This window comes from Prunus avium, chromosome 6 (assembly GCF_965620075.1).
Source record: "Prunus avium chromosome 6, drPruAviu1.hap1.1, whole genome shotgun sequence".
Taxonomy (NCBI): Eukaryota; Viridiplantae; Streptophyta; class Magnoliopsida; order Rosales; family Rosaceae; genus Prunus; species Prunus avium.
Genome location: NC_142289.1, coordinates 1,130,872 through 1,151,580, shown reverse-complemented (window position 1 = coordinate 1,151,580; position 20,709 = coordinate 1,130,872). Strand labels below are relative to the sequence as shown.

General features: G+C 37.3%; 5 protein-coding genes across 7 annotated transcripts; 3 read left to right on the top strand and 2 right to left on the bottom strand.

Moving 5' to 3' along the window:
• Window positions 1-134: 134 nt before the first annotated feature.
• On the bottom strand, window positions 135-961 carry LOC110754266 (uncharacterized). Its single transcript, XM_021955320.2, has 4 exons — window positions 721-961; window positions 528-648; window positions 319-433; window positions 135-228 (listed from the first exon to the last, which is right to left on the bottom strand). Exons 1-4 carry the CDS (start codon window positions 803-805, stop codon window positions 175-177), a joined length of 375 nt encoding a protein of 124 aa, XP_021811012.2. The 5' UTR covers window positions 806-961; the 3' UTR covers window positions 135-174.
• Window positions 962-1,654: 693 nt separating this feature from the next.
• Window positions 1,655-6,169, top strand: LOC110754343 (AT hook motif DNA-binding family protein). Its single transcript, XM_021955402.2, has 6 exons — window positions 1,655-2,088; window positions 3,428-3,480; window positions 3,877-4,008; window positions 4,990-5,142; window positions 5,447-5,729; window positions 5,841-6,169. The coding sequence occupies exons 1-6, from the start codon at window positions 1,707-1,709 to the stop codon at window positions 5,903-5,905; spliced, it is 1,068 nt and encodes a 355-aa protein (XP_021811094.2). The 5' UTR covers window positions 1,655-1,706; the 3' UTR covers window positions 5,906-6,169.
• Window positions 6,170-6,304: 135 nt separating this feature from the next.
• Window positions 6,305-9,999, bottom strand: LOC110754256 (protein farnesyltransferase subunit beta-like). Of its 3 annotated transcripts, none has more exons than XM_021955311.2 (15): window positions 9,674-9,994; window positions 9,371-9,515; window positions 9,162-9,248; window positions 8,970-9,075; window positions 8,812-8,847; window positions 8,550-8,632; window positions 8,389-8,442; window positions 8,211-8,262; window positions 7,743-7,807; window positions 7,612-7,668; window positions 7,393-7,465; window positions 7,216-7,302; window positions 7,054-7,138; window positions 6,760-6,863; window positions 6,305-6,669 (listed from the first exon to the last, which is right to left on the bottom strand). In XM_021955311.2, exons 2-15 carry the CDS (start codon window positions 9,490-9,492, stop codon window positions 6,436-6,438), a joined length of 1,245 nt encoding a protein of 414 aa, XP_021811003.1. In that variant the 5' UTR covers window positions 9,493-9,515; window positions 9,674-9,994; the 3' UTR covers window positions 6,305-6,435. The 3 variants fall into 3 exon arrangements, 2 of the variants coding, with proteins under 2 accessions (XP_021811003.1, XP_021811005.1); XM_021955313.2 differs by having other exon boundaries at window positions 6,531-6,669; window positions 6,760-6,828; window positions 9,674-9,999; XR_002526266.2 differs by having other exon boundaries at window positions 6,599-6,669; window positions 6,760-6,823; window positions 9,674-9,999.
• A 1,680-nt stretch (window positions 10,000-11,679) lies between these two features.
• Window positions 11,680-15,357, top strand: EIN4 (Signal transduction histidine kinase, hybrid-type, ethylene sensor). Its single transcript, XM_021955378.2, has 2 exons — window positions 11,680-14,237; window positions 14,565-15,357. Exons 1-2 carry the CDS (start codon window positions 12,492-12,494, stop codon window positions 15,087-15,089), a joined length of 2,271 nt encoding a protein of 756 aa, XP_021811070.2. The 5' UTR covers window positions 11,680-12,491; the 3' UTR covers window positions 15,090-15,357.
• Window positions 15,358-15,625: 268 nt separating this feature from the next.
• LOC110754257 (Methyltransferase family protein) lies at window positions 15,626-18,721 on the top strand. The gene is made up of 7 exons (XM_021955314.2): window positions 15,626-16,143; window positions 16,437-16,546; window positions 16,839-17,050; window positions 17,152-17,243; window positions 17,658-17,760; window positions 17,892-18,034; window positions 18,247-18,721. Exons 1-7 carry the CDS (start codon window positions 15,934-15,936, stop codon window positions 18,343-18,345), a joined length of 969 nt encoding a protein of 322 aa, XP_021811006.2. The 5' UTR covers window positions 15,626-15,933; the 3' UTR covers window positions 18,346-18,721.
• The last annotated feature ends 1,988 nt before the right edge of the window (window positions 18,722-20,709 follow it).

Below are 20,709 nucleotides of genomic sequence, written 5' to 3'. Positions count from 1 at the left end.
AGAACATGTGCAGTGGGAGGCCAAAGAGAACACCCTAAAATGTTACAACAATCGGTGGCAAAAGAGAACATTTGCCAATGACATTCCTAACTACTAATATTTTCAATTTGATTGATAATCCAATAGTTCGTGGCTACGTCCTCTGCTTTTCTGGAAGAAACTTGGTAGCATCTGCTACCAGAAAACAGCAAGCAGAGTAACCAAGACAATGACCGAGCAAATTAAAGCCTGCACCAATATGATTTTCAGCACAAGGAAAAACAAAATCTCATTACAATTAAAATGAAAGGCAAAAGCTTTTTTTGGTGTCATTCTTACTGCAATTGCTGATGCTGCAAGGCCAGGTCGCTCTCTGGGGCCTTTAAGATAATTTCCAAAATAAAGCACAGTAGCATAATACCATAGTGGTGGAAAAGCAAATCCCAAGAGAAACCTATTTATAAGAAGCATTCAAACTCAAAAACATCAATTTCTTCTGTCCTTAAATTGGGAGGAAAAAGTAAGCATCTTGGAATTATAGAACTCACGAGAACCATCCAATGCCACAACCAAAGCATGCAAGAGGCTTATCATATGTCCCATCTACCAAAGACAAGTCTCTTCCCTCAATTTGCAGTTGCACAATTTCTTTGTCATCAGAATCTCCACCTATAACAACCCTATTTAGTATTTAGTATTTACACACCACAGACAAGAATTTTTTTTATAAAAAAACCTGACCATATTGCTCCTTCACTGTGATCTCAGTGTCGTTTTTCTTGTTTGGAAATGGTGCTTCTGTCATCCCTGTGCTGCTCTCATGCATGATCAACTCCACCAAATTTTTAATAAGAACATTCCTGTGAGTAAATGCACAAAAGTTTGAAATTTCGAAGAAAGTCCATGCTTTTATGTATGATTTCTTGTGTTCACAAACTGCAAGAGAGAAAAGGCCTCGAAGTTGTATTGTATCCAAAAAGCAAAGGTCTCGAACCAGGGAGAAAGAGGAAAAAGGTATCACTTTTTGTTTCCTGTTTAAATAAAACGGTTCCCTCTTTTCAACCGAAACAACTGCCACTTTGTTTTTGAATTTTATTAAACAAGTCTATCACTTCATGAGTTATTAAATTATACAATCTGTAATATTCTTCTAGACAATTGTTTAGACATATAAAAGCAACAATTTAATTTCTTTTTCATATATTTGTGATGTGAACCATAATTCATATTATTGTTCTTCTGCTGAACAAACCAAAAGAAAATGGTTAATTCTACTTACTTTGGACATAGCCCCACTAACAGGTATGCATTATCTTTAACAGCAATTGAACACCAAAACAAATACAATTACTTAAGTAATTAGCCTCACATAAAATGAAAGAACTAATTTTTAATTTAATTTCCGTTTAGTCGATTTTTAAAAGATTTTAAAGATTAGAAATTGCTGAGTTTGAATTTATTACAGATGAGTATAGAATCAGATAGATATTATATTATTCAAATGAAAACCTAATTAAAAAAGAAAACCGTAATAAAGAAATATGCAGTAGAGACTCGAGTCAAAATGTCAAATCAAACCTAAACCTAATCCAACGGCCAAAATCACACCACACATACACAAACGCATACCAAGAAAACCAACCAAAAATAAAATAAAAAAGAGTAAAATAAAAAAATTAATTTTGTTATTCGACACAGACGCACGCTCTCTCTCTCTAAAACTCAAAATGGAACCTAATGAAAACCAACTGAGCTCCTACTTCCAACACCCCACCACCACCACCGGCACCGGCACCGTCGCAACTGTCACAGCCACAAACACTGCATCACCGACCAATGGGCTTTTGCCAAATACCCACTCCACTGATGGGTCCCACATGGTGTACTCTCACTCGGTGCCCTCCTCAGCGGTGACCTCGCCACTTGAGCCCGCGAAAAGGAAGCGAGGAAGGCCCAGAAAGTATGGCACGCCGGAACAGGCTTTGGCAGCCAAGAAGGCGGCGACGACGTCATCTCACTCCTCATCCTCTAAGGAGAAAAAGGACCACCATGGCTCTGCCTCGCCTTCTTATTCTGGGTCTACCAAGAAATCTCAGCAGTTTTCTCTTGGTGGGTTGCAAATAGCCTTTTGGATTTTTTATGGTTTGGTTGCGAAATTTGTTGTCTTTATTGCAATTTGCTTCAATTTCTATATGTGTTTCAAACTTTTGGTTGCATTGTCTTGGAAAGATTCACACTTGGTTGTTCTGGGTGGGTATTCTGGAAATACCCTATTTGTGTTTGTTTGGGAAATTTTTGTTTCTAGGAGGGTTCTTTTGCAAACTGCTCCAGTTTTATGTAGGCTTTTTAATATCCATTGTTTCTTAGTGCTTGCCCTCTTTGTTATTAGTTCTTTTTGGTTTTATTTTTTCATGGTTTATTGTGAATTCGTTGTAGTTTAGAGGGTTTTGTTGCAGTGCCTGAGTTTATACATGTTTTTTATTGCATTGTTTATATGCCTATTTAGTGTCTTCACTCTCCGTGTTCTATCCAGTTTCTGTTATGTTGGTCTATCATAATTCAACTTAACTATTTCCGAATGATGGGCATAGTTGAAACGTTAATTTTGAAATAGAATAGTATGACCTCCATTTTTTCAAATGAGAAGCTTTTGGGGAAATACAAACAGAACATAATATAATTGGTAATTTTTATTCACATGAACCAAATTTCTCTCCAGATCACACACCTTATGGAGCGGAAATTTTGGTTGGCTTGAGAGAAAGATATTGATAAGAAACTCGTACAAGCTCCTGTCTGGATAAAAGATTTTCTGCCCCTCCCAAATGAAAACTTGTGTGAGGCATATGTCAATATTATAGTCCAAAGTGGCATATTTTAGCAACCAGGAACAATCACGATGCATGAAAAAGTAATTTCAATGGTTTAATGGAAGTATGAAACTGGGTTGCTCGTTGAATTTCTATCAGTAGATGACACAAGGTTTTTGTGGTTTGCAAGACTTTTTTGTTTTGTTCTTTAGAATTCTACTTCTCACACTTACTGTTAGATTTTATATTGAGAATGGAGATAATAACTAGACATTTAGTTCACAGTGGTTAGTTGATCTAAAACCTATTTGCATTTAAGAATGTTGTATATTACTTGCCGAATATGAATTTTTTCTTCCCACTTCTGAAGGTCCTTTCTGTCCCAGTATTTATTTATAACCTCTATTATTCTGTCATGTCATGTAAATTAGGAAAAGAAAAAAAAGGCTTGGTTAAAGCTTAGGTGACCAGCTAACCTACCCTATTTTCCTTGTATAATGTTTTCATTAGCTCATAAGAAGTATATATGTTTTATTGAATGCTGTTTAAATGTCTTTTTCTTGTTTGACAATGTTGGTATAAATAATTATAATTTAACACCCTCATGTTGTGCTTTTCCTCTTAATTGGTTGATGTAGGCAATGCAGGGCAAGGTTTTACACCACATGTTTTAACTGTAGCTGCTGGGGAGGTATGCATGTCCTAATTAATTCTCAAAGCAGTAGTGTAGTTAGTTTAGGAATACCGCGACAGTTTAATTCATGATTTTCCTTTCAAACTCACCCTTTTCTTCCATAAATTGCAGATACTGGATTGTAGCTCTTTCGTTTCTGATTGCATGAAATACTTTTTTTTCTTTCCATTTCACATCTGTGTTTCAATTGTGTCACATGCCGATCTTGGATACAGAATAATTCCTTGAATTTGTTTATGGTTTTTTGTTGGTGCAGTTACTATTGTATTTTTTAAAAATCGACAATTGCCTGATCGTACCTTGTTTATGTGCCGTCTTTATTATAGAGTGTTTCCTTTGTTATTTTTTCTTTATTTATTATCTGCTCACACAGTTTAGTGACACGTCTAACAGGATGTGGGCCAGAAAATTATGTTTTTTATGCAACAGAGTAAGCGTGAAATATGCATTCTGTCTGCTTCTGGTACAATCTCAAATGCTTCTCTCCGCCAGCCAGCTACTTCAGGAGGCAACATTACATATGAGGTAAATTTTTGGTCTTCAACCTTTTCCAAGTGGGATAGTTTAGTCTTTTGACCCATTCATATGGGAACAGCGGTGATGCACTTCGTAATGAAAAAATAAAAAGTAAATATCAGAAACAGCAGTTATCTTGCAACAAATTGTATTTGAAGTCAAATTTGGAGTATCAGATTTAGTGTTTTGTTCAAGGTATGTGTATACTAGGTCACTGCTTTGCATTAGTGAGTCTCCAGATGGTATTAGATTCTTAGTGGGCAACTGTGCTCACTATTGGAAACTAACAGGTTAATTTATCTGTGTGCTCTCTTAAGGAGCCTAAATGTACAAGTTCAGATTAATTTTTTGTTAGGTCTTCATTTAGTTAATTTGAGATACGGCAAAGCTGCTGTTCTAAAATCTGAAAATAACAATTATCACTTGAAAATAACAGTTCTGGTTTGAAAGCCATATTGGCATGCAAATTCTACCAAGGAATACACCATATGATTGGTGAAAAATTACACCGTCCATAGCAATTTGGGTGGCTGAAGTTTGATTTTATTAGCATCCAATTTATTCAGGTAGGATTCATTGCTACAATTATAATTAGGCAAGGTGTCTTTCCTCTTTGTGTGGGTGTGTAGTTAGGGAGGAAAAAAGGGAGGAAATGACAATGAATTTTAAGATTCTTTCTTTTGCTTTCTGTTTTGGCTGCTAAAGGACATTAGTGGTTTATTTGGAAATAATAATGAAAATATTAGTTTTAGAATTGTGCATATGCTTTTTCTATCCAGAAATTTTGTGGAATTGTGAAACAAAAATTATGTAAATAAATTGTTTTGAAATGTGCCTGAAAAAGCATTTCATTAGTTGCTCAAAAGATTCTACTTATGTTTGGTTAAGTCCTTTATACTGCCAGTTAACTTGACAGATTGAAGTGGGACTTCTTGATCATCTGCCTCATGTTTAGTCCATCAAAGTATAATGATTTCTTTCTGATTGTAGGGTCGTTTTGAGATTATTTCACTGTCTGGGTCTTACGTACGTACTGACCTTGGAGGGAGGGCTGGTGGGCTCAGTGTGTGCCTATCTAGTACAGATGGGCAAATCATCGGCGGTGGAGTTGGTGGGCCCCTGAAGGCTGCAGGCCCTGTGCAGGTACTATTTTAGAAAAAGTGATTTTTTGTTGATCAGATATCCATAATATGTTGTTAGTGCACAACTGTGGCAGAAGATACTAGCTACTGCTGTCTCTGCCTTGAAGCATATAGTTGCTAACCATATAGTTGACTTGGTGCTTTGGATGTCATCTGATGCCTCAAATTGATTTTTTCCATGTTATTAGGCACTGGGACATTTCTGTAACATTTTCTTCTTAATTGCAGTCTCTGCTCGTTTCAGTTGGCATGTTTGATAAATGCTTCTGCTGTATTTCTGAATCACTTGCTATTTGCACCTACAGGTTATTGTTGGAACATTTATGGTTGATGCCAAGAAGGATGTCACTCCTAGCGTAAAGGGTGATGCTTCTGCGACCAAGTTGCCAACAGCTGGGGAAATGATGAACGTAAGCTTCCGCTCGGCAGTTGACCCTTCTGGAAGAACTCTCGTCCGGGGAAATGATGATCAGCAAGCTATTGGAGGAAGTCATTTTATGATTCAGGGCATGCATGTCGCACCTTCACGGCCCACAGATTGGAGGGGCGGTCCGGATGCTAGAGGCACTGGTGCTTATGAATTGACAGGTATAATCCCCTCTCACCACACGTTCACAATTATAAAAGATTCTATAGATAGACATTGCTCGCAGGTATGACTTATGAGAGAGTCTGAAAAGGAGATATTTTATTTTGCAGGAAGAGCAGGTCGTGCAGCACACCAATCTCCAGAAAATGGGGACTATGATCAAATTCCAGATTAGGGCTTGCTTTTGGATTTGGAAGCACTGTTTTGTCGTAGATAGATGTATAATACATACCGGAACTTTTTGTCAGCTTATGCTGTTTGTAGCGTGCACCATACATTAGAGATGATGGCTTATGAAAAGTCCCATACCTGTGACTTCCTCCTGTTGAAATATTTTGACGCCTTCAATATTGCTCGTAGTATCCGTGCGCATAGGGGTTGCTGGCCAGTTTCTGTTTTATACTTGGCTGAATATAATATGGTAGCGTATATTTATCCATTCTGTTATTATCACAGTTCTACACCTGCATTTTGTTAAAGGTTCGTACCTAAAAACATTAAAGTGGCCGTAGCAAAAGAGTGTTGTCTCCATGGTATACAAGTTCTCGTTTGATGATGAAGGGTTCAAATCAAATTGTGTTAACTGGAAAATCTGCTTTTTCATTCTTGGATGTGAGTACATGTTACATGTACAGAACTTAAATACCTATAATTTAATGAAATTCCACACGTCAGCTCACCTCAAAGGACAATAATATTACTGAGTCAGAATGTTGTAAAGAAGCCCCTTGCTTCATGGTAGCGTTCTAAGACAACATTAAAGAGGGGATGGATTGGTTCCAACAAATTGGAATAGGTACCCAACACTGCTCTCGGCATCAGTAGAGACTCATCATCTGACCAGATATGTTGACTTACAGAAAGACCACTTAGAGCATAACACGTGTGATAGAAGTCTCTGGATTTCCCAGGTTTGTCTTTTAGTCCACCATCCACCTCCTGCATCAACCAAATCAAGTTAAAATATTAATCCCCGTAAAGTAAGAACTCGAAGAACTATGGATGGAAGGTGGTATTTGAAAACCAAACCTGTGAGCATAAAAGTAAGTATAGCTGCAATGCAAGTCCATCAAAAAGTGGCCCCATTTCTACCCTTCTCTTGACAAAATTATAACCAATATCATTGAAATTTACTGCACAGAAAGCATTCAGCCATGCATACAAAGAATGGAAGAATTATAAGATTAAAACCCACAACATCAAATTTTAGAAAGTCAAAACAAAATTTGGGTGTTGAAAGGCAAATTTATTTTAAGCCAAAAAAAAAAAAAAAAAAGTAAGAACACATGGCCAAACATCTGAAACTTGTCTAAGTCAGCCTACCTTCAAAACTTTTGCCCTCAACAGGGATCACCAGTTGTTGATCAAAAGTTGAACATGCTCTTTGTAGTAATGCAAAAGTACCTCCCTGGTCACTTATATCAATTAATTCAACTATGAGACGATGAAGAAGAATCCCTTAACAGATGAAGGAAAGAAAATCACCTGCCAGAAGGAGTAGCAGCAATCAACCAATTTATTAGTCCTCCCCTTAAATCCGCACTCCTTCCCTTGTTGAAATACCAACCAATCCTAACACCAATTACAATAGAGAACAACATTTGTCTTAGGATTGGAGAGGTTCAAAACATGTTCATTGAAAACAACGTTAAATTTTCTTACAATTAGTCTCGGCAAGTCCAGTTGATTGACCTGATTGATCATAATCATCGTTGCCACCCCACAGAAGGTGTACCTGAAGAAAAAGATTATCGGATCTATCAAAAACTAATAGATCTATCCAACCGACGTCTCTTAATACTTCATTCATATAATCCGGCAAAGAGGCCATTGTGCAAATTGTGTTAATGATGTTCAAACAGATAGAAGTTTGAGATATACCCGCCATGAGCTTCAGTACCAGGTTCTGCAGAAATGCCACCTTCATAAGTCTGACAACTGCAAATACAGAAAATGTAATTTATCCCTGATCAAATGCCAATCCATATCAAGCAGAACAAGCTTTAAGCAACCTCAAGATGTAGTTTCCAACATTCTGCACGAGTTCATCATCCAAAATGTTCAAAATACTTGCTACCTGCGAATGAGTGTTGAAATTAAGCAAGCATATAACAACGTTGTAAGTAAAGAACAGAACCATAAGTAATTCAATGAATATTCAGACAATACCACAATTTTTAGGACAAATTTAAGGATGGAACAAGTAGCACAAGCCTTAGCAAGTTCAATAAGACTTTGGGAGTAGATAGAGGAGCACATGGAAACATCTTGGCCATACGGCCAGACTTCTATTAGAACTTGTGATCATTGGATACGAGTCATTTGAGACAAAATGTTCAACTTTTGTTATTACCCAAGTCAGAGAAGTTCATATTGTAGTTTTGAGAACTATGCTCAAGAACAGAGTAGTTATATGCATTAAGAATGGGCGTGTGCACCAGTAACATATGAATGAATTTGTGTTGAGAGGAGAGACTAACAGAAATTGCAGCGTAGCAGGCCCGGACATCAATTTCTCCACCATCATGAACCCTGGGGAAAAGTAAGGAATCAAATACAGTTCCAAACTTCTAGAAACAAAAGTATACATCTGGAAAATTGGGTCAGTTTTTACCGCTTTTAAGCCAAAAGAACACACAAATTAATGTGATTTCAAACCTGAAGCCGCCACTTAGGTGTTTCATTTGTTGTAGAAACATGTACATTTCACTTCTGAAGAAGAAAAAATCATGTCAAATCACTTCCCAAAGGATCAGATTGCATTGCATTGCATTGTGTAAAATATGTGAGTTCGTTCTCAAGGAGCATAAACTAATCACCTATTAATTGACGAAAGAGCTTTATGACCGCCCAGAGTAACGAGTGAACAGACTGCAGCATAAGTTGTTGCAAGATGTGGCATCTGATTAAAACAATGAACAATCTAAGCAGAAGAATGCATGACATAATAGAGCATAGAAGCAATGAGAGATGAGTAGGTCAATTCAAGCTATGAAAAATAACGCCAAAGAGGTATTAGGAAATATTATGCATCAAGAATGACTAAGCCACCAGGGGCAAATGTGGCGACCATATACTTGCCTGTCCGGGTCCGCCACCATAACCACCATTTGGGTCCTGGAATGCAAGAGAAAGACAACTTGATGAGGAGAACTCAAAGCACCGGCCTTTACTTGTGTTTCATTTAAGCAGGCAGAGAGAGCAATGTGGTTGTCTTATAAGTTATAATACATACATACCTGACAAAGGCTAAGGAAATAAATGATGTTGTTTTGCAATTGGGCGTCAACAGACTCTCCTAGTAAAGCCAATGAGTGCAAATTCCAAAAGCAAACCCACGGTCGACTGAAAACAAATCCAACCATATGTCACAAAAATCAAAACTTTAATCATCCAATTTAGGAGAGAGAAAGGCAGAGAGAGAGTTATACAGGGCATCCAAAACGCAGAAGGAGCTTGGGAGTTGTCTGAGACCCCCTTTTAGGTAATCTATGTGATTCTCACGCTTAAGTTCCAACCTTTAACATCAACAACCAGAAAACTTCATTATTATTATTATTTAAATTCTACTACCAACGAAACCAAACCAACTGTTATAAAAAAAAATAAAAACAAGCAAGAAAGAAGGAAAATTTTTTACATTCGAAATTGGGCGTCCGGGGGAAGTTTGGCGAAGCTTTCGTAGATACGACCGACTTGGCTCTCTACACTCTTTTGGCTGCGCTGAGTCACTGTTGCTACGGGAACCTCCGACGCCTCCATCGTCTTCGTTTTGAAGTTTCCCCCTTTTTTTTTGGGAAAAAAGAAAAAACGAATTTAGTTCGCCTAAAGGTATGAGAGTTCACTGCTAATAATCGAAAATCTAGGAAATACAACTGAAACCATGAATTTAAATGCCAACAGATGAAAAATCCCTAATGGACAAGGAAAAGGTATCACAAACCTGACTGAAAAGGAAATAAAAAAATTGCCCAGATTGGACCATCCAAACGATGACTTATCTTCAAGACACAATCTTGGAGCAATCAGACTCTAGTCATTCGCAGACGAAATGTAGCTTGTCAGTTTGTTGGGACAGGACACTTGTGTTCTAGTGCTTCATATAACAACATAAGATGATGTTCTTCTTCTTCATATGTCAAGATTTGAGCAAGTTTCCATGTCTGAAACTGAAATTAAAATCTGAAACTTTGGCACTAATTAATGTGGTTCACTTGTCTTTCTTTTATTGTATGTCAGATTAGAAGGGTCCATCTCTTCACGTGTGACTGTAATGAAGATTTTCAGACATAATGCAAGGTCATTGACCATAAATAAATAGTCAAGAAAAGCTGACACTCATCTTCATTAGGCTCAGTTGTTTTTTGGACATACATGAAAACAAAATAAATAAATAAACTGCATGCATTAATACTACATATATAAACTAGCAGTCCAACATTTGAATATTAATGAAGAAGTAGACAACATAATAATTAACCAGGTCCAGTAATTATTATTACATTCGATAATTGAAAGCTAAAAAAACATAATTAAGCTAAAGATAGTTGAAACTCCGCAGAGCAACAGGCTGCAGCTGCATAAACCTGCAACAAGAACAACAAAACAAAATATTTAAGACAGAGAAGTTAAGAAATTAGTCACCTGATTATAAGATTAATGATCAGAGCTAGCTAACAATAGTCAATAGTCAATAGTCACCGAACAGATTAGTATAAAAATCTCACCATTAATGTTAATGGATTACATTATTCTAAAGTGCTGATATGGAGGTAAATATTCTGCAGGAGGAGGAGGGGGTGTCAGATCTCTAGGGTTGGCAATAACATCATTTCTCTGGTAACATGCATTACTAGTATGAATTTGACTTCGGATAGACATGTAATCTCCGTCATTTACAGTTTCCGGAACACGGAAGCTAAACTTTCGCTCATCTCTAGTTTCCAGAGCAACAACTACATCATGTGCGCTGGAAACGGTCACTTGGCGAAGTGATGATGAATCTGCAGGGTTATTTTTCTTCTTGGCTGATGATGTTGATGCCATCTGTAAATTAATCAAAGCTATTATTTTAGGAAGTTGGTAATGGAAAGGCCTATGATCTATCTACCAAGAAGGGCTACCAAGGCCATGTGTTATATATATATATATATAGACAAGAGAGAGATTCACATAATTAAACCAATATATTATTATTAGTTGTGATCCAACTTTTCCTGATTAAATTTAGCAATAACAAACTCTTGACGCTGATAACTCTTGTGCAGCATACAAATTCATGCACGCAACAGTTTTGGTGATGTCGATTATATGTTATCAATTTGTGAGTACAGAAAGATAACCAAGAAAAGCGCGCCTGGTGTTGAAGAGACACCAAATACATCCATATCCAGTTTAATCTTCCTCGGATTGCTGAGCTCTTCTAGTCTCTGTGGTCCTGTCTTTCTTTTTCTGAGTTCCATCTATTTCTTACTACAACTCTGGCTCTGTTCTTTGCTTTTGTTTTGTCGATTAGTTGTTGTCAGTTATTGTGTTTTCTTCATCTGCCTGTTTGGGCTCCTTCCCATTTCTGGGCCTTCGCCTTGTGGTTTGTTTTCATTCCTGTTGGGCTTAATCAACTTGGGCTCCTCCCAATGAAAACAAACAAAAAAAGTCAAAGCTACCTGTTGACCACTAGCTGATAGATGTTAGAATGTGAGTCACCCATTTCACACCGAACCGACTCACCGGGTCAACTTCTAACGGTCACACCTCCCAAAGGCCAAATCTGCCACGTACAATATCATCGTATCCATCCAACGGTGAAACACTGATGCACGCCCCACCATGTGTGCTCGCCCACATTTTTAATTATAAAAAAGAAAATTAAAAAACCGTTCATATTTTATTACAAGCTGCAATAAATAAGTTAGCACCTTTTCTAAAAAGAAGGTCCAAGTTCTCTTCACATACACGTGTGGGTCCCACAATCTCCCTTCAACATGACAACTGATCCCTTCCTTTCTGAGTCAGCTTCGTTCTCCGGTTTGTTTCGTTAGTTTTTTATTCCTTTTTCGTTTTGGCTGTTTGTAATAAGTTGGTTTCTTGGGTTTGTGTTGGGCTAGCAGTGGAGGATTTGGTGTTGCTGGCAGTGAAAGATTGGGTTTTTGGCGGTGGGCGGTGGGTCGTTTTGCATTAAAAAAAGTTCAGTTTAGCAATAAAGTTTTGATTTGTGAGACAGTGAATAAGGTGAAATTTGGTTTAGCCACGGGAGGCACGAGGTGTGTTCTTTTAGGTACCTTTCTGATTTTTGTTTCTTTTCTTGCTTACTCTTCCATTTTGAGAAGCTGAAAGCTTCTTTTACTTATAATTTTGGTTCGTTTTCCTTCTACGGCTTCTACGGAGGAAGAAAATGTCGGTTTTCAATTTCTTCTTCTACTAAAATGGAAGAAGGGTTGTAAAACCCAGAAAAAAATAACGAGTGAGGAAGCTTATAGACAATTTTGATTTGAAATAGAATTTAGCAGATGGGTTGGTTAGATCTTTAGAATTTAGCAGATGGTTATGTCAGTTTTACTCCGAAAATCCAGGTGGGTGTTTCCAAATCTTAGAATACGGAAGTGAGTTTTCAATTTTTAAGTTGGTATCGCACTGATACGATTCAACTAGTTCTCTTTAGTTTTTCGGTTTGCAAGTGAAATTTGGTTCTTCAGGAGTTTGAAAAATAAGAACTTTCAACCAAGCAAAATGCTGTGAACAAGTTAATCACTTGGGTGGATGCAATGTTAAGAGAATTAGCTCTTGGATTGTTAGTTTTCTATTTCATTAGATTTGTTTCAGCCATTGATAATGACTTTGCACATTGTAATTGTGACGAGGAGGGTTTTTGGAGCATTCCAAACATTTTAGAGTACCAAAGAGTGAGTGATTTCTTGATTGCAATAGCATATTTTTCAATCCCTATAGAACTTCTTTACTTTGTCAGCTGCTCAAACGTTCCATTCAAATGGGTCCTCCTTCAGTTTATTGCGTTTATAGTCCTTTGTGGATTGACCCATTTGCTAAATGCATGGACGTACAACGGCCGCCAATCATTCCAGTTGATGCTGTCCCTCACCATTGCCAAATTCCTCACAGCCTTGGTCTCATGTGCAACTGCAATAACCCTTTTAACTCTGTTTCCTCTTATTCTCAAAGTGAAAGTGAGAGAACTGTTCTTGAGGCAAAATGTGTTGGAATTAGACCAAGAGGTTGGGATGATGAAGATACAAAAGGAAGCGAGTTGGCATGTCCGAATGCTGACCCGTGAAATTAGAAAGTCACTGGATAAGCATACCATATTGTATACAACTCTGGTTGAGCTTTCAAAGACATTAGACTTGCATAATTGTGCTGTTTGGATGCCGAATGAGAATAGAGCAGAGATGAACCTGACCCATGAGTTGAAATCAAGTTCTTCGCGAAATTATCTCCGTTCTATCCCAATTAATGACCCAGATGTGTTGGAGATAAGAGAGAGCGAGAGGGTAACAATCCTAAGGCCTGAATCAGCACTTGGATCTGCAAGTAGTGGTGAGTCTGGTGAATCAGGTGCTGTGGCAGCAATCCGAATGCCAATGCTTCGGGTTTCAAATTTCAAAGGGGGTACACCGCAGTTGGTTGACACTCATTATGCGATATTGGTTTTGGTTCTTCCAGTAATGGATTCTAGAGGTTGGAGCCATCATGAGATGGAGATAGTTGAAGTTGTGGCTGACCAGGTTGCTGTGGCTCTATCCCATGCTGCAGTACTTGAAGAGTCTCAACTAATGAGAGAGAAACTGGGTGAACAAAATCGTGCGTTGCAACAGGCGAAGAAGAATGCAATGATGGCCAGCCAAGCAAGGCACTCATTTCAGAAGGTAATGAGTCATGGAATGAGAAGGCCAATGCATACGATTTTGGGCTTGCTTTCTATGTTTCAAGAGAATTTAAGTTTCAAACAGAGCTTAATTGTGGACACAATGGCGAAAACTAGTTATGTTCTCTGCACTTTGATCAATGATGTGATGGAGATGTCAGCAAAAGATAATGGAAGGTTCCCGTTGGAGATGAGGCCATTTCAACTACATTCTATGATCAAGGAAGCTTCTTGTCTTGCCGAGTGCCTGTGTATGTATAAAGGCTTTAGTTTTGAAGTTGATGTTCAAAGCTCATTGCCTAATCAGGTGATTGGGGATGAAAGAAGGGCTTTCCAAGTAATATTGCATATGGTTGGGTATCTATTGAGCACCTATAATGGCGTGGGGACTGTCATCTTCCGGGCTATTTCAGAGAGTGGTAGTGAGGGCCAGGATGATAGATTGCAAGGAATCTGGAGATCAAATGTACCAGATGAGTACGTATCTATAAAGTTTGAATTTGAGATTAGTGAGGGAAGTTCTCGTCCTGGTGGATTAGTCTCATTGACGCACTATGCTGGTGGGAGGCACAACAATGATGAAATTAAGAAGGGCCTGAGCTTCAGCATTTGTAAAAAGATTGTCCAGGTAAGTGCTGTGTATTTATTTATTTATTTTTCAATATTGGTCGTTCTGCTTGATGTACATTTTCTACAAGAAATGCCAAAAAGTTTTATTAAGACTTCAGCACTGCAGCTAGCCTGACTGTAAGATGTTTGGCTCCTTTGTTTTCAAATTGAAAAGTTGGCCTGCACCTTTCCAAAACATACGTCTTCTGTCTGGCTCATTTATAGAGTTCGATTTCACTTTTTTTTTAAAATTGGTCAAAACTACGATGCATTAGAATTGATATGAGAAGACAAATTATATGTAATTTTATCAACTTATGATTCTTCTATAATGAATTATCTGCAGATGATGCAAGGCAATATCTGGATATCCATGAACCCAGTGGATTTTGCAGAAAGCATGACACTTGTTCTCAGGTTTCAAATCCTCCCATCTATTGGGAGAAGTATGTATCTCCCTGGAAATAACTTGGAGCAACCAAATTCCAACTCACAGTTCAGAGGCCTTCGGGTTATAGTAGCCGATGATGATAACGTAAACAGGACTGTGACCAATAAGCTGCTCGAGAAACTCGGCTGTCAAGTAACTGCTGTTTCTTCCGGGTTCGAATGCCTGAGTGCCCTCAGTGATGCTGAAAATTCATTTCAAATTGTTGTTTTGGATCTCCACATGCCTGAAATGGATGGGTTTGAAGTGGCAATGAGAATCAGAAAATTCCACAGCCCTAATTGGCCATTGATCATAGCTCTGACAGCAAGTGCGGAGGAACATGTGTGGGAGAGATGTCTACAGATGGGAATGAATGGATTGATTCGAAAACCTGTTCTATTGCAAGGGATGGCAGATGAACTTCGCAGAGTACAGCAATGAGCAGTTTTTCTTCCACATCTTTTTCAGGCTCTCTAATGAGCACAAGTTATAGAGAATCCAACTTTAAACTTAGTTTTCACTTAATTAGAAAATATAGTAGTTATATATTGCTAACCATATGCCCTTCATATCACAATTAAACGTCACAGACTCTGTTCTGTTGTATGAGTGCTCTACTGAGCTATATACTCCATTGATTAGTATAATTGCTTCACTGAGCTATTTACTCCAATCCAATCAAAACAGATTGTGTTGTGTTGCTCTTTCAGATTGGGTTGCCCTGGTGCTTCAACACAAGTTTTAGGAACCTACATCCAGTTGCTTCTGCCTTTGTATTTTTTTCTTTTTCTTTTTCTTCTTTTGGTCTCTGAACTGATCATATTCAAAAAGCCTGAGGGAAAGGAACATAAATTTATTTGATCAATAACAATAATAATAATAACAAAATCAACAAAAAAAAAAAACAAGGGTGTTTTTGACTATCCAGATTTTTTTTTTGTTCTATAAATCACTCAACATCTTGCAAGTTTGTAGTTTTCACGTGTGGCTTCCTGGAAAAAGAAATGAAAAAAAACTGGCTTCGCACGTGTTTGAAATTGACGCCAAACCAGAGCCCTAACATCTGAACTGAAGCAGAGCAAAACCAGAGTACCAGAGAGAAGCGCCATTGCCCTTCCTTCTCTAGTCTCTCCTCTCATCTCCTATAATTGTATTATTACATTTCAGTCCTCCTTCTTCTTCTTCAGCCTCCAGCTAGCCCTCTCTCTGCGCGTTGCAGTCTCACCCCTGTCTTTCATAATTTCAACCGTTCACCTATATTGAAAATTGAGTAAAATTGAAGAAAATGAGAAAAGCAGAGTACTTTAGCAAGGACTTCGACTGGGATGAGCTAAGAGTTCAGGTGGAAAACGACCCGTCGTTCAGCTACCACTTGCTCCCCTTCCAACCCAACCCCATTTCAATTTCACTCGCAGATGAAGCGCATTATGCTGCTGCTGGGTCTCACGCATGGAACGCATTTCACCACCGGCATGCCTCTGGCAAGTTCTTCAAGGTCCCATTGCTTTTCCTCTCTTAACCCTTTTGATTAAGGAATATGCCATTTCATTTGGGTTGTTGAATGTTGATGATTATAGGAAAGCCTCCATCTTTCTATGTAACTATAGATAGTTACTGTGTAAGTAAAGTCTCCATCTTTTTCAAATTGGGGTTTCAGTTCCAATGTCACTAGTATCTGGGCTTTGCATCATATTTGTTCTTTCTCGTTTATTTCAATTTGCCCCTTAGGGTACTTATGATCCATTTTTCTATTCTCTTGTTTTATTCAGTCTATGCGATTTAATGCAGGAAAGACGATATCTGTTAGAAGAATTCCCTGAACTAGTCAACTGCAAAGAGAATTCTAAGGTTTTGGAGGTGGGATGTGGTAATGGCAGCACTGTTCTTCCTATATTACGGTATCCTCTAAACTTGTCTCGTTTCAAAATTTACTTGCATGTATGATTGCCGGTCTTTTAGAAATCTGAATCCTCCGCAGTAACGGCCTTTAATTAGTTGAGGTTTAGTAGTCTTAGTTTTTTTTTTTCTCTTCAGTTAATTTGCTCTTTCTGTCTGGTTTGCAGTCTTAGGTTTGGTTTATGTTTTGTTTATATGTATATTTTCATTAGACTGGAGATATTTGTCATAGGTTTCAGACCATGCTGTTTGCTTTCTACCTGTTATCCTCACACGATACTATTTCCTCCACAGTGGCAATGAAAACATCATTGTTTATGCTTGCGATTGCAGCAATGAGGCCCTGGAGAGGGTTAAGGAGACGGTATATACCTCTAACAAAGTATCTTTCGAACATCGTTTTCATCCATTTTGTTGTGATTTTTCTGTAACCGCGTTTCCAACATGGTTGGCCTGCAATCCTTGTCAAGAAAATATTGCACAAACACAGCAGGTGTGCTTTTCAGGTTAGTTACTTCATCTGTTTATTGTATGTTTATATGCAGTACAATCAGACTCATATAAGGTATAATAGTATAATACTCAAACAGTTTTCTTGTTTCTCCAGATGGTAGAGGGAAAAGTGAAAAAAATCTTAATGATTCATATTCATTAAGTGAAAGTAGATGTTGCATTGGTGGGGTTGATTTTGTTACCTTGGTAAGCATTCATTACATCAAACTGGCCAGAGAACCTTTGAATCTTACATTTGCCCATAGACTTTGTTGGATCAGAAATCTTTTGTCTGAATGCTTGCTAACTGGGAAAAAGATAGAGCTTTAGGAGTAAAAATACTTTGCTTGTCTCAAATCATCTGGTCTCTATTTGGTAAAGATTTTCTGTCAATTCAAACAGAGACTTAGGAAGTTGCTGAACTGCATTTAGATTTCTTTGCTAAATATTAGTATGCTAACCACTTTGTAACTTTTATTTCTAGAATTTTATTGGTGCTCCTCTGTTTTGACCTCCATTGCTTTGAGTTGTTAGGCTAGAATACTTTTCCACCATTTTCTTCTCATCAAAGAAACAGATTTTGGTGATTTGAGTTTCTTTTTTCACTGTGAAATATGTCAGATATTCACACTGTCAGCATTACCACTTCATAGGATGCCAGAGTCCATCAAGGAGTGTTTTTCTGTCCTGAAACCTGGAGGCCTTCTGTTCTTTAGGGATTATGGTAATTGATTAATCTGAGCCTGGTTTGGACTTGGAGCTGTAAAAGATTTTAAAGAGCTCTAGCTCTCAACCCCTTTTCAGAAATATTTCTAATATTTTTCCTGCTGACGTAATCAGTTTGATGAAATTCAGGCCTCTATGATATGTCTATGCTTCGATTTGAGATGGACAAAAGAGTGGGATTCAGGGAGTATATGCGATCAGATGGAACCCGCTCTTATTTCTTCTGTTTAGATACTGTGAGGAATCTATTTGTGGGTGCAGGCTTCACTGAGGTACTAATTTTTCTAATGTATTCCATAACACTGGTGGGTCCAATAAACCAGGATTTGAATGGTCATCTCATTTATCTAAGTTTTACATATTGTTACCACAAAACAATTGGGGTGGGGTGGGGTGGGGGGGGCGTGGAGATCCTAAAATTAGATGTGCACATACTTGCTTCATTTTCTACTGTCTAATGTTCCATAACTTGTGGTTATGTCAGATTGAGCTTGAATACTGCTGCGTTAAGTCGGTTAATCGTCGAAATGGGAAGAGCATGCGAAGGGTGTGGGTTCATGGAAAGTTCCAGAAGCCTGTATGAAATGAAGTCATTTGAAGCGGTCTCTCTTGTTGAGATGCTGCCCTTTGAAGAAATCATGCTGCTTTTTTCTACAATGTAGCTTGCTGTGAGCAACTTTTTCTTTATATGTATATGAGAAAGGTACAAATTTGGGGCTCCATTAAATTTCTGAGAATAGCTGTGAAAGCCAATGCTCAAATTAGCTAATGTGTTTTCTCACAAGAAAGAAAGGCCAAAGTATACGATAACTTTCTACCTAATCTAAATTGTTCTTCACTAGATGAAGGCAGGGGCGGAGCCAATTAAGGCCTAGGAGGGTCATATGACCCTTCTGACCCAATGGTAACAGTGTACATATTACCTTATTTCCACTTTCCACTTTCAACATTTAAGTAAATGTCTTTGTCATTTTACTTTTATTTATTTTTATATTACTCCATTTACTTAAGTTTACAATGTAAATAAGGAAGTACCCCCTATTTGGATTCAAATAAAAATACTAGAAAATCAAATTCCCACCAAATCAAAATATGAAAAATCGGTTTTAGTGTAAAATACGATTTAGGCAAAAAATGATGGCTCATTAAGTCAATATATACTTCATACTAAATTCCCATAAAATCAAGTTTTCTTATTTGATGTGTGAGGAATAAAAGCCGCCAAAAATTATCTTCAGAAAATGATTATTCCAAAAACCCAATTTTCATACTTAGTCAATATTTTTACATAAAACAATTTTTCATGTATAATATGAATGCATGAAGGAACTAAGGTCAATCTAGGTAAAAAGCCTAATCCACTATAATGTTAAACCCTATTTGGTTTATGTTAAAACTTATTGAAAATTAGTTTATGGAGCTATGAACTAGCGTGGTTTATATGATTTAATGTTTACTTTTATTTCTACAAAGACTATAGAAATTGTAAGTATACGTACCAAAAAAAATAATCATTAAATTTTAAGCTAATAACTTTAGCTAGCCCACCCGTTGAAAAATTCCTGATTCCACCCTTGATGAAGCATATGGAAGTGGGTGGTAGAGCAACTGGTTTGACCTTCTACCACGTAAGTGTTTTTATTCATGTTCAGTTTAATTAGCAACATCTTCCAATATTGTCTTAAAACCCATTAAATATTTTTGGAACAACAACCATCAAAGTTTTCTTATATAATTGAACTTATTCTAAAATATTTATGTAGAAAAATAATGGATACTTAAGATTTTAGGTTATTAATCTATTATCTCATAGTTTTATTCTCATGGCACATCCTTGTTGTTGGTTTTAAAACATTTTTAAGAAGTTGATTTGAACATTAAACATACAAATTAATCAAATTAATTGCAGCGGAAGAATAAGGTGGTTGTTTAAATTCAAAACAAAACTTCTTCCAAGTATCTTAAGCCATGAACATTGATATGTTTTTCATAAATGAAAATTCAAGAGAAAGGATAAGATATAATTACCCTTGAAGCAATTATATGAACCAAGTTGTGTTTTGGTCTTCTCTTGATGATTTCCCTTTGTTGATCTCCTCTTGATCTTTCTCCTCCTTGTGAGCCACAAAAGTATATGGCCTCTAAGTCTCCACACCAATGGAACCTTGAGATGAGAAGAAGTATCTTGAGAATACAAGGATGCTAGTGCAAGATCCTCAAGATTGGTTTCAATCTAAACCCCTTTGAAAGATGATTGTGTTTCACTCTTGAAAACTCACAATTGTCTCTCTTTGATCTCCCAAACCTATTTGGTTGATGTTGGATTGTGTTTGTGTGTAATTGAGCTTATAGAAACAATTCCCATACACCTTTACTTAAGCATTTTCGGCCAAACCCCATTGGGCTTCCAAAATTGGGCCTTATGACACTTAAGCCATAATTTAGGTGTCTTAAGTCCATGGGCTTGATACCCAATCATTTGGGCTTCTCATTAACTATTACCGAGGCCCAAATACATTTTTACACGTAGTAAATCATCCACATCAAATCAATCAAATTGATTTCCTCATTCTCATTTGTATTACTCAAAGTTAACCATTTAAGGTGTGCGATCCATTAGGTTCTAATTTAGCAAGGCAGTGGGAATACATTAGAACTCTTTCTAACCAACTGGAATTAAAACCCCCTTTTAATTCTTCCTTTATTTGGATCGATCACAATCAATCCTAGGACTTCCACAAGCCAAGAGTGACATCTAGCAATATATCATGGCTACCCAAGCTAATTAGAATAGATGAAGAACCTATTCAGTTGGAATTGCAATGCAATACGGTCCTTCTCTTATACAATGTTTCCAATCATATTGTTAGGGTACGGATTGATAATGTCAAACCCCTAATATGATTAAACTCATATGATTCAATAGAACACAATTAAAAAACACTTT

Bases quoted from the DNA above. Each gene is read 5' to 3' on its own strand.
- EIN4 (XM_021955378.2), top strand. From the start codon at position 12,492: ATGTTAAGAGAATTAGCTCTTGGATTGTTAGTTTTCTATTTCATTAGA. The intron at 14,238-14,564 runs GTAAGTGCTGTG...AATTATCTGCAG, and splicing joins TTTGTAAAAAGATTGTCCAG to ATGATGCAAGGCAATATCTG.
- LOC110754257 (XM_021955314.2), top strand. From the start codon at position 15,934: ATGAGAAAAGCAGAGTACTTTAGCAAGGACTTCGACTGGGATGAGCTA. The intron at 16,144-16,436 runs GTCCCATTGCTT...GATTTAATGCAG, and splicing joins CCTCTGGCAAGTTCTTCAAG to GAAAGACGATATCTGTTAGA. The intron at 17,244-17,657 runs GTAAGCATTCAT...GAAATATGTCAG, and splicing joins GGGTTGATTTTGTTACCTTG to ATATTCACACTGTCAGCATT.
- LOC110754256 (XM_021955311.2), bottom strand. From the start codon at position 9,492: ATGGAGGCGTCGGAGGTTCCCGTAGCAACAGTGACTCAGCGCAGCCAA. The intron at 9,249-9,370 runs GTAAAAAATTTT...TTGATGTTAAAG, and splicing joins CCGGACGCCCAATTTCGAAT to GTTGGAACTTAAGCGTGAGA. The intron at 8,848-8,969 runs GTATGTATGTAT...CTTGCATTCCAG, and splicing joins ATTTCCTTAGCCTTTGTCAG to GACCCAAATGGTGGTTATGG.
- LOC110754266 (XM_021955320.2), bottom strand. From the start codon at position 805: ATGCATGAGAGCAGCACAGGGATGACAGAAGCACCATTTCCAAACAAG. The intron at 434-527 runs GTGAGTTCTATA...TCTTATAAATAG, and splicing joins TGTGGCATTGGATGGTTCTC to GTTTCTCTTGGGATTTGCTT. The intron at 229-318 runs GTAAGAATGACA...ATATTGGTGCAG, and splicing joins TTGCAGCATCAGCAATTGCA to GCTTTAATTTGCTCGGTCAT.
- LOC110754343 (XM_021955402.2), top strand. From the start codon at position 1,707: ATGGAACCTAATGAAAACCAACTGAGCTCCTACTTCCAACACCCCACC. The intron at 2,089-3,427 runs GTGGGTTGCAAA...TGGTTGATGTAG, and splicing joins ATCTCAGCAGTTTTCTCTTG to GCAATGCAGGGCAAGGTTTT. The intron at 3,481-3,876 runs GTATGCATGTCC...CACGTCTAACAG, and splicing joins TAACTGTAGCTGCTGGGGAG to GATGTGGGCCAGAAAATTAT.